Genomic DNA, 15,118 nt, shown 5'->3' with positions numbered 1-15,118 from the left:
TTGTAAGGCCAGCCTAGACAACCTATAGTTCACAAGCCCCTGGGGATGCAAGGCAGCCATGCAGAGTGTGGGAAGTTGCATTAAAAAGCTATTGGTATAAAGAACAATGTACAAAGCATTCATCCACAGCTGGTAAAGGGGTGCAATAGGTATTCCACTATTAATGGGTGTGAGCAAGTAGAGGAAAAGATTTAGAAGCATTGTATTGAACTATAATGGGAGCTTTAACTGTTGACCAGAGATCCTGTATTTATTCATCCACTACATCATGTTCCAACTTTTACAGTGACACAGTATAAAACATTGGCTGTTATGAAAGTTGCATTAGGTAATAAACTGAACTTTTGTACACACATGGAGAAGATCCAAATCCTCCATTCAAAGTCTTTGGACCTTCGGAACTAAAAATATTAATAATAACTTGGACAACCTGTAGAGTGTAGCGGTAGCACATCCCCTTCCCATTCCTTTGATCTTAGTGATAACCCCATGGGCACAATACTGTAGGCTACTGTATAGTTGCGAGATATACTGTGCGTTGGTTGTGACGTTTGGTGTATAGAGACCAAGGATGACTTTAAAACTTGGCAAAAGTGACCCTTCGCTTCAAAAGTAAGATAGCTATTGTTGCACGTTTTATGCAGTTTTCTTCACCAGGCAGACGCCTTTGTATTCGATATGGTCGACCCACACAGGTGCTCTCAACCATGACACTACAACCACAACATATTCAATTAAGTTACCATATCGTGTACCGCAAAATTCGTACTGCCTTCAGTATTTATAATCAGTATTATATATGTTTAGAAGAATTTACCATATCGTATATTTTGAGAGCGTCTGTAAAGCCAAGATCACGGTATGTAAATATATTCTCATTTTCAACAGTAGTTTATTTGTTGCACAGCTTGTGAGGTCCGCTGCACCCATCTGCAATTAAGTAACACATTGAAGACTCGCCCGGGTGCCGCCCTCTGAAAAAGTTAACTTTCCGTTGCTTGCAAATGAAGTTTTCTTCTTGTCGCTACAAAATGCAGACAGTTATGAAACGGGATACCTTGTTATCTTTTATCTGTACCCGAGATGGGGTACACCCCTCAGTCCGACAAGTTTTTAGTCCGAAAATGAATTACACATTTTCAGTCCGAAAATAAAATACACGTTTTCAGTCCGAAAATGAAATACACGTTTTCAGTCCGAAAATGAGATACCCGTTTTCAGTTGGGCAATGAAAGCAGTTTTAATGCCATAATATCACCAATAAACAACACTAGGATGCGAGGTGAGTTAGGAACATTTCGGCAAGTAATCACCACGCACGGTTGCGTTCTTGTTCGGTCGTAGGATGTCATGGATGGTGCGTAGTCACTTAATTATCCATGTTGTTGCATGGCTTGAGCCCAGGGATTATTTGAAATCACGTTTTTACTTTTTACCCATATAGTGGGGGCCTTTTTTCATTTTAGACGAAACACTTCTCTATTCTGCACCAAGATGCATGTAAATTGTATCTTTTATTTTCGGACTGAAAACGTGTCGGACTGAAAACTCGTTTTTTCGGACTTAAATAGTGTATTTTATTTTCGATCATAAAACGTGTATTTTATTTTCGGACTAAAAACGTGTATTTTATTTTCGGACAGGAATCGTGTATTTTATTTTCGGACTGAAGAGGTGTCGGACTGAAAACTCGTTTTTTTCGGACTAAAAACGTGTATTTTATTTTCGGACTGAAAACGTGTCGGACTGAAAACTCGTTTTTATCGGACTCAAAACGTGTATTTTATTTTCGGACTGAAAACGTGTCGGACTGACAACGTGTACCCCCCGAGATCAGGGAGTTCCATAACAACTCCCATGCTGAGATGTCCATCGCTGCTATATGTACACTGTGTTGTGGGTATTAACCGTAGCTGCATGTATTGACTGTACACTAGTGTCTAATTACCGACGGTAGCAAGCTGTGTGTATATTTTCTGGCATCGATGGTGTACGTGTCTAACACTTCTGTTACACCTCATTCGAAACTAGATCAGATTACCGGTGTAGCAGTTCAAACTGTGTATATAGTAAGAAGGTAGGCTGAATAACTTAACTAGCTATCGCAGGCCATATAAATTTAGGCCGAATATGCCCATCATTAATATCGGGGGTTGGCACGAAATTACTTTTGCGCGCCACAGTCTATCCAATCAGCGTATACCTGATGTATGAATAATGATAAGGATACTTTACATGTACTATGTAGCCTACATGTATAATATAGGCTATTATGTGGAAAGGAATCTATCTCTGGTCAGAAAGTTATATAAATATAGGTTAGGCCGGCCTACATGTTCATCTGTTAGCAGAAAATGTGTTTTCCCCACCTCTGGTCTAATGTAAATTAGACCTAAAACCAAACTCTCATGCAGGTTCTCGGATGCTAATGTCACTTGACAGCCGGGATTGGATTAACCTATATGCGTTCAAGTCGGGGCTGGTGATTATATATATGTGTCAGAGCTGTATATCTATGGCTCTGGCGTGCCTGTGTGTGGAACGCCTACCATACAAGCACGTTACTTTTAAGAACGGCGTAATATTGAAAGACCTGCTTTTGTGATGTAGCTTATACTCATTTCCCTATAAAGTAGGCTACATATAGGTGGTATATCAGTTGCGGGTTTAGCAGGTGACAAAATGTTTCACAGTTATATATTTGAATAATTGTAATTGGACACACTGAGAGACGATACGTTATAATGTCGACTTCCAATCGTCTAAAGCAAAAAGTTTAAAAGAAGATTTTATTCATTTCCTTAAATACTGTTCAGTAAAGTTCTATGCCTATAACCACCAACAAGGGAATTCAAACAAACCATGCCCTCAACATAATCTTCATAATTAAACTAAAGAAATGGCAAGCTGTTAAACGTTCGACAAAATCGTTCTTCCCTCGCTGGACACGAATAAAAATGGCACTGATTAGCATTCTCGTAAATATCATCTCTTAATTGTAACTCATATTACGTTGAGTTTTGTTACAGGGACTACTTTGAATGTAGTTTTTGGAACCCTTGGTAACTGTCACACTGTTAGGGGGCCGTCACGTAGCCAGGTCAGGACACAGAGTGCATGCGTACCCTCCCGGCACCTTCCCCCCGTGATGCAGATAAGGCCTAATGTTCCACCCGTTCTCTGCCACTATCATGTGTAGAGAACATTCACACGTTACAGGACACGAGTACTGCATATGTGCCCCTCCGTAAATTGTTGATGCCCCTGCAACTCAGTTTTCCTGGCTACAAGCCTGCACTGATATCGAAAGATAGGGACTGTTACTCGATATTAAAGACGTACAGATTGTTCGCAGAGTATCAAGATAGACCACGCATGCGGTTACAAGATCTATGAGAGTTTATTAGAAACCAAACTAAGTGGTCTTTCAAGAGGTGTTTGGGGACAGGAAACTTTAAATTTCCATTCTTGTGTCATTTTGATGATGGTGTAATTTTGGTGGACTAAGTACATTTTGCTTGCTGGTACTTAAACTTTCTTTTAATATTGAAAGGTGTATGGCCCCTTCATATTAATACTGCAAACTGAAAATTTAATGTGTCACTGTAAAATATATGATGCTTGTTGTAACAGGACAAAAGACCTGCTTGAAGACAAGCTGCTCATGTTTAAAGTCTTCAGCTTCCTTTATATTTATATACTGTATGCATGCTGACATATCATAACCTTAAAACATGACAGGTAATAATTTGCGACCTATAATAACATAGCCTATATGTTTTTATATTGGAATTAGGTTTCACTTCACAGGTAATAATTTGCGACCTATAATAACATAGCCTATAGGTTTTTATATTGGAATTAGGTTTCACTTTACTGTCATTATATCTGGAATAGCCTACACACTTGTAAAGGTTTTTGTGTCTCTTAATTATAGTCTGTTCTGGATATTCAATTAATAAAACCTATTGAAAATCACCCACTTAATTCTACACACATGCATTGACTAGTTTCCGTTAGTCACATTAAAATTCCAACAGAGCTGGAAACGTGATACAAATTCCATTTGACATCAACTGTCATAATTTATGAAAATAATCTATTTGACTAGTACGGCGCCGTATCAGTAGAAAAATAATGTATAAATGGAAGAATACATTATTAAAGACATTGGCATACCACCGACAAAACGTTCAGTATTCGACTGCGGGCGAGCCTCGAATTACTGTTAGGCCCACCGTTGGCTCGAAGGCGTTTCGCCCGCAGTCCGTTGACTTACTGCTCGATGTCCATACATGTGCTCATAACCTTGGAGCTTCAAACACAATATGTCAAATTTATTTACCATATCGCTTATGGAAATTTCGCACATGTTATGCAAAGTTATATTTTGAAACAAATTGAACATATCGTATTCCTTGAGAGCCTCTGTAGTCTGTAGTACGGTTAATTTATTTTCAAGTTCAAACTTAAACAGTATTAGTTTCACTTGTTGCGTAGGTTGTTGGGTCTAGTATATCTCTATATGCAATTCTGCAACAATTTTGTCAATTCAACAATATACAACAAAATACGAAAGGTTAGCTGGGTGAACTTACACGGCTATCTCATATCAATGTAAGTTAGGCCCAATAGATGTATTGGTCTCATGCTAGGCATGATATCATTAATAGCCTAGGCTTAGTTTAGGGCAGAGGTGAGCACGAAATCGACCTTTCGGGGCGCAGTAAATGTCTCTCCTTATAACCACAAACATGGGAATTCAAAAGAAAACCATGTCCTCAACAGAGAAAGGCTGAGATACTATATCTGGTTGCCAAATTACTTTAACAAAATCCAAATCATGCTTGGGCTAGAGTTTGGGTGAACGTGGACTCTCCATTTGGGACCATTTCTACTGCTACACCATAGTGAGGTTGCTTCTTGCTATGTGCAAGTGATGTCTATCGTATACCTGTTTTAATTGCCGGAATTCTTCAATTGTAAGATTTGTGCAGCAGAGAATGCATTTTTCCAAGTCTGACTTTTTACACATACTTATAACTCGCACTTAAGACATATTGTACTCACTGCCATTACAAAACTTTGATTTTGTTTATTTCAGATGGCATCAAAAGGTCAAACCGATCTGAGTAGAGATTTTGGTCCACGGATGGAAGAAATTATTCAGCATGGCTTTGCAAGCGTGATGATTGCTATGGGGTATGATCTTGGTCTGTTTGATGTGATTGCCGAGCTGTCGGTGCCAAACAGTAGTGAGGAGATAGCAGCTGCTGCGGGAATGAAAGAAAGGTGAATACACGCTGAAGTTATCAATTAAGCACGTTGTAATTAGATGATAGATTTCTTGGTCCAGGTTATGAAGTTGTTTTGTTCAAAAACAAAAGAAGAGAAAGAAAGTTCTAGACTATAGGTTGAAAAGAAAAGCACCTCTTCTTTTCTTAAACTCTGCATTTACTAAATGTCTATCACACAGTAAGCCATAATGCTGATAACTTTGGAAGAATGGCAGTGATCTAGTATGCTACACTAGTCTCATATGAATGTAGTCCAAGAGGGCATCAAAATGAAATACAAAACCTATGACAGAGTTATCTATCATTGATAAGAGCAACAAATGGCTCTTTATCCTCACTTCCTGTGACACTTCCTGTAACACTGCATGTATTTAACTTACCATTACCTGGTATACAGGTATATACGTGAATGGCTGGGTGCCATGGTTACGGCCAAGATTGTCAGCATTGATTCCACTGGCGACAAGTATTTCCTACAAGCCAATCGTGTGCCTTACCTGACGAAAGGCGGATCCTGTAACAAGTCTTATGCGGCGAGTCTCCTGGTCAACCTCACCAAGGATGGATTCGAAAAGGTTAAAGCAAGTTTTCCGACAGAAGGACCAGCAGGTATTATTAGTTTTGAAATGTATGATCCATATGCTATTGTATTTCACTGTTGATTATTTGAAAATTAATGCTCCATAATAAAATACTAAATACGGGAGTTATGTATTTATAATTGTATGTATGTATATTAGATCCTCCTGCATTGAATTGAAATTAAGATAATTAAGATATTAAGAAATTAAGATTTTAAGAAATTAAGAAATAAGATATAGAAATAAGATATAGAAATAAGAAATAAAATAAGAAATAAGAAATTAAGAAATTAAGATTTTAAGAAATTAAGATTAAGAAATTAAGATTAAGAAATTAAGATAATTGAAATTAAGTCATTAAAGCAGCCTTTTTTTGTGTTGAACTTCAAGAATTGTCCATGTTTACTAAGTCCATGTAAATTTTTGCGAGTTCAAATGTTTCATATGAATTGACTTTGAAAATATCTACGTTGCAAAATTTCTACAAAGGCATGTATGAAATTTAATGTCATAACAGGTTATCAGACTCACACTTGACCAGAATCATGGATTCTTTCGTTCATTATAATTAACAGGGGCGTATCCAGGGGGGGGGGGGCGCAACAGGCGCGCGCCCCCCCTATTGGCCGTCACCCAAAAAAAAAAGAAGTTTAGCAAAAAAAAAAAAAATTGATGACGACCTTTATGTGAGATGTCGGTGATCGCTCAACCCCCCCCCCCCCTCCCGTATGCTTTATTTTTTGTTTGCCAAAAAAAAGGTTCTGGCAAAGTTCGGCGGCATAATAGTTTTAGAAACATAGATGGTAATTGTGTTTGTATTATCACTATAAACACTAAATGACATGCCAGCCATACTAAATTGTGCATTTTGTGTCCATATTTACTGGAAATGTTGCTTATTATTAAGGTCGAAAAATGGATCACATATGGCCATGGGCGGCAATCCTGGGTGGAGGGGGGATATATCCCCCCATGAAAATGGGTGGAGGGGATGTAATGCACCATACCCCCCCCCCCACAAAATGCCAGGGATAAGAATATTTTCATGCCTACATTTATGCATCTTCGTTAATGTACGGCTCTTTTTTAGCATCATTTCTCGCCTACCATAAACGCAGTGCGATCTTTTCAAATAAAGCGTCTTTATAAAGCAAAAATAGTCGACTGTAGGCTTCATTGGCCCTATAACAACAAAATGTATTATTGCGCCCACGGTATTGATATAGTACATATATGCACCCTCATAGTATTCATATAGGCCCTATAGTAGGCCTACACACGTACATGTTCCCTCGAACAGCTGAGAATCTCATGTAACCAGGGTAATGCTTAATACACGTTTCACCTGGATGCCCTAGCAATCGGTACCTAGGAATGTAACTATGTGTAATTGTGTATTGCATGTGTATAGGCCTATAATAGCCTGCATGAGGCCATTTTCTTCATCGAATAATATAACAGAGCTCTCGAACATTCTAACGTTGCGCCTGAAACAAGATTGACAGGGGCAATTTTCCCAAAATAACACCCGAAATTAAAAAGAAAAGTATTTGGATCCTGATTATGAGATATTTCGGACATGACATCCCTATTTTAAAGTTGGGTATATGCCGCTTGGAAACCTCGGGAAGTGCCGTTTCCGGCCATCTAGAGGGTTTGTTAATCCCAAAATTTTCTTGTACGCTTCGCGCCAACTCATGGTGGCGCTACGCTTAGATAGTCAACAAGGTCATATACCCCCCCCCCCTCACTCGGAAGTACGGATCGCCGCCCATGCATATGACACCATTTTGCATTTCAGCCCTTCTTTGAAAGCAAAAATTGTAGGCTACACCCCCTCCCCTTAGACCCATCCCCCAGGACGGCGATCATTCATGCCTGGCGCCCCCCTATTGGTAAATCCTGGATACGCCCCTGATTAATATGGTTATATGAATAAAATAAGCAACATGAGGGTTTGAATAATTTGATTAACCAAGTTGCTGTCTCATTTTGATCGGTTTATTCGGTAAACATTTGGTAAAAGCGATATAGCAATCAAAGATTAATGAAGTTTTATGTACAACGTTTTGTGATAAATAGGTTATGTACATTTCAAGTTTGAAGCCGTTGTCATAACATATAGCCCGTAGAAAATTCTGACAACACTTGCAGAGCATGTAGTGACATCACCATGGCAATAGATTTGAATATTTGTTTTTCTGATAAATGTGTTATAGATATTTTCAGCAGTTTTCAAGAGCTGTGATTCATCTTCATTGCCAGGAACCTCGTATGATGATTATCCAGGAAGGTCTGACCACACCGCCAAGTTTGGTAATCGTTGGATTAAAAACCATCTTGTAAACAGTTTCATTCCTTTATTTCCAGAACTGAAGAATCAACTGGGTAATTATCGAGTGAATCATAGCTTTCATAGCCCTAAACGTACTGATAAACCTCTTAATCAATTATGTGCATGGTGCAATCAAGAAAAGAAACGCAGCGTTTCATATTTTCACAGTAACTTGGAAACTTAATAATACAAATTTTGTTTTGTTTCTCGTTTTGCTATAATCCTCCCCTCCTCCCCCCCCCCCCTCCTTCCTCCTCCTAAGCCTTGATGTACCGTCACAGTAACGTTTACAAAGTTAATATTGATACTAATATTTTTTATACACATTAAACTGTAAAGTTATAAAAATGGGTATACCTTCCTTCTTATTGTTCAATTTTATGATTTGTTTTCACAGAAACTGGCATAACAGTCATTGATCTAGGCTGTGGGAAGGGTGCATCAACCTGTGCATTAGCTAGGGCATTTCCCAGGAGTACATTTCATGGTGTAGACTATCTAGAAGTAAATTGCCAAGGAGCCAAAAGACAAGCCGAGGAAGAAAGTCTGAAAAACTGCAAGTTTTCAGCGGGGGATATCTCCAAATTACCAGATGACATTTCAGGGCATTTCCAATATGCCTTCATGAATAATGTATTTCATGATCTGGCTCATCCGATGACATGTTTGGCTGAGATCAAGAGGATCCTTGGACCAGGCGGACTGCTCTCCATAATCGATTGCCATGGTTACTCGGCTATAAAAGACAACATAGATAGGGTACCCGCAGCTGTTAATTTGTATTCTGCTAGTTTGCTGGGATGCTTACCCCTATCACTAGGAGCCGGTGGTGTCGGCCTAGGAGCAATGTGTGGTGTGGAGAAAATTACAGAAATTGTTACATCTGCTGGATTTGAAATGTTGCAATCAGGTCTGGTACCAGAATTTAGGTCTTACAGACACTACTTTCACTGTAAAGTTGCTTAATAAGCCTAGCACCAGTCTTGCCAATTAGGCTGATGCTTTGGAGACAAAACTATCTGTTCAAGTTATTAGCACAACCAGATTATTCATGAATGTATAGCTTTCTTGACAACCTGTAAATGATTTAATGATAATAGTAATAATAATAGTAATAAAAAGGATTGTGCTGATGAAAGCAGAATGCTGTCGACAAACAAGACCTTCGATTCAAGTTTCCATGACAACCAAATTATTAATAAGTAAAATACTTATTCCCAGATTTTCCAACTTCAGCGTTCTGGGAATTTGTCTACAAAGTTATATGTTAATGTTTGAAATGACACAGTTAGTCAAAGTAAGTTGAAGTTAGGTTCACAGAGCAACTGCAGAATTCTATAACTTTCTCATTTTACTGTGGCACTTTTCATACGTTGAAAAAAGTAGTTTGTATACGTAAGGCTAAGTGGACTATGCCATAAAAAAATGCATCTCACATAGATTGACAGATCATGTTTGTCATCGGGTATAATTTATCTGTTAAGTCAACAAAGTCGTTCTAGTTCCAAATCAATTCAGGCCTAATAATGAAACGAAAGAACTGGTAAACTGTTAAACATTCGACACATCCGTTCTACCCTCACAGAATATGGCAGGTCTACTATGAATAATATTGCACTGATTAGCATTCTCTTAAATTTAATCTCTGGTAACTCACATTACAGTACTTTTTCTGAAGGGATTATTTTGAATGTATTTTTTGGAATCTTTGGTAATTGTTGCTACACTGCTAGGAGGGGGGGGGGGGGGCGGATGTTATAAGATGTAAGAGTTAATTACAAACCAAACTATGTGATCTTTCGAGAGGTGTATGGGGATTGGAAACTTTAAATTTCCGTTCTGTGTATCATTTTGATGATTGTGGTAATTAAGTACAAATTTTGCTTGCTGGTGATTTACCTTTCTTTCTCTTCCTGACTTACCTTGACAACTCTACGATGAATAAAACAGGTAACAGGTATTGTTTTTGTAATTTATTGTTTGGAGCCTTGGTCATTTCTACACTGCTACATTGCCGTAGTCAGGCCACCCCTCCTCACCTCATCTCACCGTCACAATGTACAGGGCCCCTCCCAAAATTGTTAGTGTCCCTCCAACACAGACCTCCCAGGCTGCAGGCCTGCATTGCTATTAAAATATGGATTGTTACAGGATACAGCAATATTGATTACCACGGTAACTCATAATGAAGCTAAAAGTTGCAAGAGGTCAGATTATATATTAGAAACCAAATAGGCTACGTAATCTCTAAAGAGATGCATGCTGACTGGAACTGCATTTCGATAGTTGATTTCAAAACTTTGTGTGATTCTGATGACTTTTTTGTCATATATTCACATATATTTGGATAGGGCTACCCTTACAACCTCTAATCTGTGGTCTAACCTGTAATCTGTAAACATTTTAACTCAAATTTGGAATCCATTCAGTTCAGAAAGTCACTCCAGATGGGAAACTCTCTTGGATGAAAACCCACCTTACTATTACCCGGCGGTTACTGAACCACAAACCTTTCTTAAAGGTCTGCTGTTTATAGACCCCAACTGTAGCACGCTATCATGGAAAAAGTTTCTTGAGATTACGTAATCGACCTGTCTTGGACGTAAAACGACCTCTTTTTTTACCAATTAGTCTGCAACGCCTAGCTGCAACATATTTTTTCTTGTATGCAACGAGGGTCTGTGTGAACGCTGTATGATTAACTACACTGTAGACATGAACATATTTCCGCACAGTGTTTACACAAAGAGCCAAATGGTGTTTAGGCTTATCGGCCAAATTTTCTTTGCCAAATGTGCTGGGTCGACCCTTACTATTCATCACGTTTTGAGCGATTCGTTCCTGTGATTAGGCCGGCCTCTGTAGAGAGGGGAGGGAAATATTACAGTGCTAGCATTTTCCTATTTATGTAGGGAGACTGATTCGCGTGGCTGAGCTGACTCATCGGAGTCTAAATAGTGTTAAGAAGATATGCAGGTAGAGCCTGCAGATCGATTTACGACCCTGGCAGGTCGATTGCGTAATTACAAAACTTTCCTAGCTATAGCGTGCTATAATTGAAGCCAATAAAGTAGTGACAGCCACAGAATTAATTCTAAAGGTAACGACACAGGTGCTACCAAAAATACACTTGATCGTTTTTCGTACAAAGTATTATTTCTTAGGCAAAGACATTGTATCTTTGTCTTTGGCAGCACTAACTCATCATACTCGTTGAAAGCGCCTGTAGATGATGGTACGTAAATGTATTTTCAAGTACATACTCACTGAAGGTCTAATTCAGTAACATTTTAACAAGTAACAGTATATTTGTTGACTTGTTGTTGGACAGCTTGCTGGATCTCTGGGTCTGATGTGTCTCTCTGCAAATCTGCAGCGATGACGTCAATTAAGCAATTCAGGGACGACTTTGGTGGCTCATGCAATTACATAACAGTATGAACGTATATAAATACAGCATAGTATTCGTTGGGAGACCTGCCACTAGGATTATGGAACGCGAAAAGGGCAAACTTATTTCGTTGCTAAGTTTAACGTAAGTTTAGACAACGACGTAAGTTTAGACAACGGAATTTTAGACATCAACGTGAGTTTGAGCAACAGCATGGTAAAACAGCAGCAACAACTTTAGTTTAGGCAACAACAAACTTAGATTAGACAACGAAATCAGTTTGCCCTTTTCGCGCGTGCACGCGCGAAAAAGGGCAAACTGATTTCGTTGTCTATAACTTACGTTGTTGCCATCGGCGCTGTTCAACAATTGCTTTACCACGTGGGCTTCATATGATTACTATACGCAGGGGGTTAGTTCTTGCTGCCTGGGTTTAGGAAAACAGTCCCGTGGACAAGGCCGCCTTTGTTCTTCGCATATACGGGAAGTTACTAGAGGAGCAAAGTGGGCGGGGTCAGTTCATGTATGTAGCATGGTGGAGAGCGTTGACCGGTTTGTAATTGGGTTGGGATACATGTCAATCTTACTGACTATTTCGTAATTGGTCAGCAAATTAACGACGTGTATGTATATACAGCGCAAGTTGAATTTCGCGCGAATAGCCCATATTTTTATATCACGTGATTGGGCAATAACGTTAGTAGACAACGGAACTAACTTTAGACGGCAACGTTGGTTTAGACAACAACGTAAGTTTAGGCAGCAACGAAAGTTTAGACAACAACGGAAGTTTAGACAACAACGTAAGTTTAGACAACAACCAAAGTTTGAGCAACAACATGATAAAACAGAAGCAACAACTTTAGTTTAGACAGCAACATACTTAGTTTAGACAACGAAATATGGTTGCCCTTTTCGCGTTCCATATAGGATGTCCTAAGGGACGTTGGTGTCAGTCCTAGATATCCCCGTCTGAAGTCAATGCAATCCCCCATGACTTCCCGTCTAGTTTTTCTCCCATTCTTGCCTCCATTATTCGAAAATAATCTAATTCTTGTGTCAGACTTGTGTAGGCCTAGGCATAACGATATATTGTAATATTATGTCGGGAATCGCGAGAGAGATGTACTGGGGTTATCTTGATGCCGTATTTTATGCTTCTTCAGGAGACGTCTCGAACGGAAGATAGAGGAAAACAATGAGTTCTCAGAAAAACAAGTTGACAAGATAGGATTTGATTAGTGATTCGGTATAATTTCTTCTCTGTCGATTCTCTTACAAACAAAACTAAATTACAATGATTTGACTCCGTCAATTACGTACTCAAGTGGTGACGAAGTGATAAACTTGCGAACCCATGCCGCCTTTTATAGATTACTCCACCGAAAATCCCACTGCGCATAGTCAGAAGGCAGCTAATAACCTGCTCATTCCGTATTAACTTAACGATATAAAAATAAGTGCGTTGGCACTGATCGGCCCTGATTGGTTGGGAGTTTGGAAGTCCAAACCTTTTTAATGGAAACTTCCATACCACGTGAGAAGAACCTTTATCGAATGTTGTACAGACACATCGAATCTATTTTGGGAAAAGGCCCTGTAGCATGATTCAATAAGATAGTTAAACTTCTCGTGGGAAAACTGAATCCTTGACCTAGATAAATATGTAAAGGACCTGTACGGTCTCTCGATGGAGTTTTTCGGGAACAACAAAGAGGCAGTATTACTATTTCATAACAATATGTAGCCAAGTTGTAGGACTATTGACAATACATCTATGTTATCCTATGTACAGTAATATAAGTCTGTACAATCATGTTACTCCGTGGAACCCTATGTACACTGTAGGCCTACATGTGTATCCTACTAGATCAGCAGCTGTAATCTGTAGCCTAGGAATTCCAGTCCACTAGGTAAAATAATTAAGCTTATATTCCAGGGACTTGTATCCCTGGTCTTTTGGTTGTTAATAATGGGTTATGCTTTACCCACCTATGGTCTATATACATGGATAAAACTGAAGGAGTCCTCGAGTGCCTTGGGGCAAAGCTTTTATTGGGTGGGGTGAAGTTGCCCGCCTTAGAGCCCCTGATTGGGTCCACGGGTTGAGCTCCTGCGGGGGTCCAGGGGGAGGACTCATATCTAGAATTCTTCAAGTTTTCTTGAGTCTGGTCACTGAATTGATGTGTCAGTCATAAATATATTCTAACAAACGTCACATCTAACAAGTTAATAGACTTAAATTCAGAGAGACTTATCTATTGAACATCCGGTTGTCAGATAGGGCCTTTAATTAACATGATTTTTACAAGAATTAAAACCTTAACCCAAAACATTAAACTTTGCACACAAGAACAAAATCATCTTTTTTTATACAGATGTCTACAGCATGCACACATATATGGTATCATAAGTGAATTGAAACTTTACCGGAAACATAAAAACCTATAAAGTAAAGATACTTCAGCGCCGAAGCCTGGGTAGAATCCGGGCCCTATAGGAGGCCGTTGAGGAGCATAGACAACATTAAATGTGTCATCCAATTGTTACATACAGTACTGTGGCTTTGATGTGCGCATAAAGAGTCCAGGGCCTTTTTGACACAATGTTATAGACAAAGATAATGTTACAGTACAAGTTGTTTTCCAGTTGTATAGTCTAAAATTATATCATTTCATCTTGTAGATTAATATAGTTTTAATAGCTAGGTTTCATATTTTGTACTGTTTGGAAACATCTTTGGGATTTTATAAGTTGTTTCATGTCTAATATTTGCAGATGGCATCAAAAGGGGAAACCGATCTGAGTGAAGATTTTGGTCCAGAGATGGAAGAAATTATTCAGCGTGGCTTTGCAAGCGTGATGATTGCTAGTGGGTATGATCTTGGTCTGTTTGATGTGATGGCCGAGCTGGCAATGCCAAACAGTAGTGAGGAGATAGCAGCTGCCGCGGGAATGAAAGAAAGGTGACTACACGCTGATGTTATCAACTAAGCACGTTTATAATTAGCTAATGGTTTTCTTTCCTTGTTCTACAACTCCAACAAAAGATCAAATTGATACTGAAGTAGAAGCAAGTCAAATTTAATGTACCAAGAACAGAAAACTTGTCGTAGTTGTACTCTACAGGTAGTTTTTGTTGTTGCTGATCATGGTATGGAAACATTTGAGGATGCCTCTTCTTTTTCTGTAAATCTCTAAATTCTTCCCACTTTGACTCCTTTAGTCATTCATGATTGCTTTATCTGTACAAATGGCAGTGCTGCTGGTACCCTGAGATGATCTATTATTGATGTCTATCCCAGATTTCTGTCCTCGATATCTTTCCCCGGAGTAAAAGTGTTCCCAGATATGTCCCCTGATTCCATGTGCTTCCCAAAGAAACTGAACATAAAATAAATTATGTATTTGACCTTCCGTGCTATTTCCATGCATGTACTGAGCTTTAGTGCAACCAAGATCATTGAATAATTTCACAGCCTGTAATATTATACATGTAAACATTATTCAAACC

At 38.9% G+C, this 15,118-nt stretch overlaps 1 protein-coding gene across 2 annotated transcripts; it reads left to right on the top strand.

Moving 5' to 3' along the window:
• The first annotated feature begins 37 nt into the window (after window positions 1-37).
• LOC139978686 (S-adenosylmethionine-dependent methyltransferase Rv2258c-like) lies at window positions 38-10,232 on the top strand. 2 transcript variants are annotated; one of them, XM_071989089.1, is made up of 5 exons: window positions 38-859; window positions 5,105-5,292; window positions 5,695-5,906; window positions 8,144-8,266; window positions 8,611-10,232. In XM_071989089.1, the coding sequence occupies exons 1-5, from the start codon at window positions 800-802 to the stop codon at window positions 9,177-9,179; spliced, it is 1,152 nt and encodes a 383-aa protein (XP_071845190.1). In that variant the 5' UTR covers window positions 38-799; the 3' UTR covers window positions 9,180-10,232. The 2 variants fall into 2 exon arrangements, with proteins under 2 accessions (XP_071845190.1, XP_071845192.1); XM_071989091.1 differs by lacking the exon at window positions 38-859 and adding an exon at window positions 1,760-2,077.
• Window positions 10,233-15,118: the final 4,886 nt, after the last annotated feature.

This window comes from Apostichopus japonicus, chromosome 13 (genome assembly GCF_037975245.1).
Source record: "Apostichopus japonicus isolate 1M-3 chromosome 13, ASM3797524v1, whole genome shotgun sequence".
Classification (NCBI taxonomy): Eukaryota; Metazoa; Echinodermata; class Holothuroidea; order Aspidochirotida; family Stichopodidae; genus Apostichopus; species Apostichopus japonicus.
The sequence above is the reverse complement of the archived record's forward strand: the minus strand, read 5'-3'. Positions and strand labels throughout refer to the sequence as shown.

What these genes read in the sequence shown, in the direction of transcription:
- LOC139978686 (XM_071989089.1), top strand. Translation starts at nt 800, where the DNA reads ATGTTTAGAAGAATTTACCATATCGTATATTTTGAGAGCGTCTGTAAA. An exon ending in TCCGACAGAAGGACCAGCAG is followed by an intron (nt 5,907 to 8,143) that starts GTATTATTAGTT and finishes CTTCATTGCCAG; the next exon opens with GAACCTCGTATGATGATTAT. An exon ending in AGAACTGAAGAATCAACTGG is followed by an intron (nt 8,267 to 8,610) that starts GTAATTATCGAG and finishes TTGTTTTCACAG; the next exon opens with AAACTGGCATAACAGTCATT.